This window comes from Propithecus coquereli, unplaced genomic scaffold, assembly GCF_000956105.1.
Source record: "Propithecus coquereli isolate 6110/MARCELLA unplaced genomic scaffold, Pcoq_1.0 Scaffold119, whole genome shotgun sequence".
NCBI classification, from domain to species: Eukaryota; Metazoa; Chordata; class Mammalia; order Primates; family Indriidae; genus Propithecus; species Propithecus coquereli.
The window spans coordinates 1,475,902-1,477,070 of NW_012135969.1; the positions used below are offsets into that span (position 1 = coordinate 1,475,902).

Consider the following 1,169-nt stretch of genomic DNA (forward strand, 5'->3'; position numbering starts at 1 on the left):
TGGATTGAGGAATATTTCATATAAATAATGAGATATCTTGGGGATGGAACCCAAGTCTAAACACGAAATTCACTTATGTTTCATAGCCTGAATGTAATTTTATATAATACTTTTAATACTTTGGTGCATGAAACAAAGTTTTGATTGTATTTTGACTGTCAGGTGTGACCCCTCACTGTGGTGTCATGTTGGTGCACAAAAACTTTTGGATTTTGGAGCATTAGAGATTTCCCTATCGGGGATGCTCAACCTGTACACATTACTATCAGCACAGTTTGCCTACAATATGGCTAGGGCTGAAGTTGGTCAACAGTCACTTCTGAAATCCAGGATCTTAAAAAGGTTATTTCCCCTGTCACCACCAGCCCTTTACATTTCTTTCAGAATTTCAGGAAATCAATGCTTCCACAACTGTTGGTAATTATAATGCCTTCCTATGAGAAGTACAATGTATTTGTGTTTATTTTTCTCCTCTAGACTTAGCAGAAACGAATGTGTTCCCTGCTAAAATGGATCATCTCACTTCTTAAGGGACGCTTAAGTAAGTTTGGAAATAGGAAACAAAGAAACTTTCTGGTTTTTTCCCATTTGCATCTGTTCCTGGGCATCCCTAAAGCTCTCTTGTGATTCTAACCTCTTAAATCCTGCTGTGTGCGAGCACTGCCCATACTCTGTCTTGGCATTCGAAGAGAAGTTCTCAAAGGTGTATGTCTCTGCTCATCCAGGTAAGCAAGGTCCTCCAAGTGGGCAGAGCTGGTAGCTGACAAGAAAGAAAAGTTTAGTTAGAAAGAATATCTTAGTTTAGAAAACTTGAGAGAGTCTGTATCTCTCAAACTTTGGAAACTTACTCCAGCACGAAATGCATATGTATAATATATAATGTATGTAATATATTTTATGTCTTTAAAAAACCAAATAAATGGCTTTTTAAAAAATATTAAGCCTTCTCCTCTGTGGAAAGCAATATGGGGATACCTTAAAGAGATACAAGTAGAAGTACCATTCGATCCAGCAATCCCATTACTGGGCATCCACCCAAAAGAACAAATGATACTCTACAAGAAAGACACCTGCACCCAAATGTTTATAGCAGCACAATTCACAATTGCAAAGATGTGGAAACAACCCAAGTGTCCATCAATACATGAGTGGATTAATAAAATGTGGTA

At 37.6% G+C, this 1,169-nt stretch overlaps 1 protein-coding gene across 1 annotated transcript in view; it reads right to left on the reverse strand.

Annotated features, from left to right (window-relative positions):
* The window catches only part of TANC2 (tetratricopeptide repeat, ankyrin repeat and coiled-coil containing 2), a 203,718-nt gene that overhangs the window by 143,308 nt on the left and 59,241 nt on the right, over positions 1-1,169 (reverse strand). Inside the window, exon 2 of the mRNA XM_012659605.1 lies at positions 635-766. Within this exon, the coding sequence (XP_012515059.1) occupies positions 635-766 (132 nt within the window). The remainder of the gene's footprint in view (positions 1-634; positions 767-1,169) is intronic.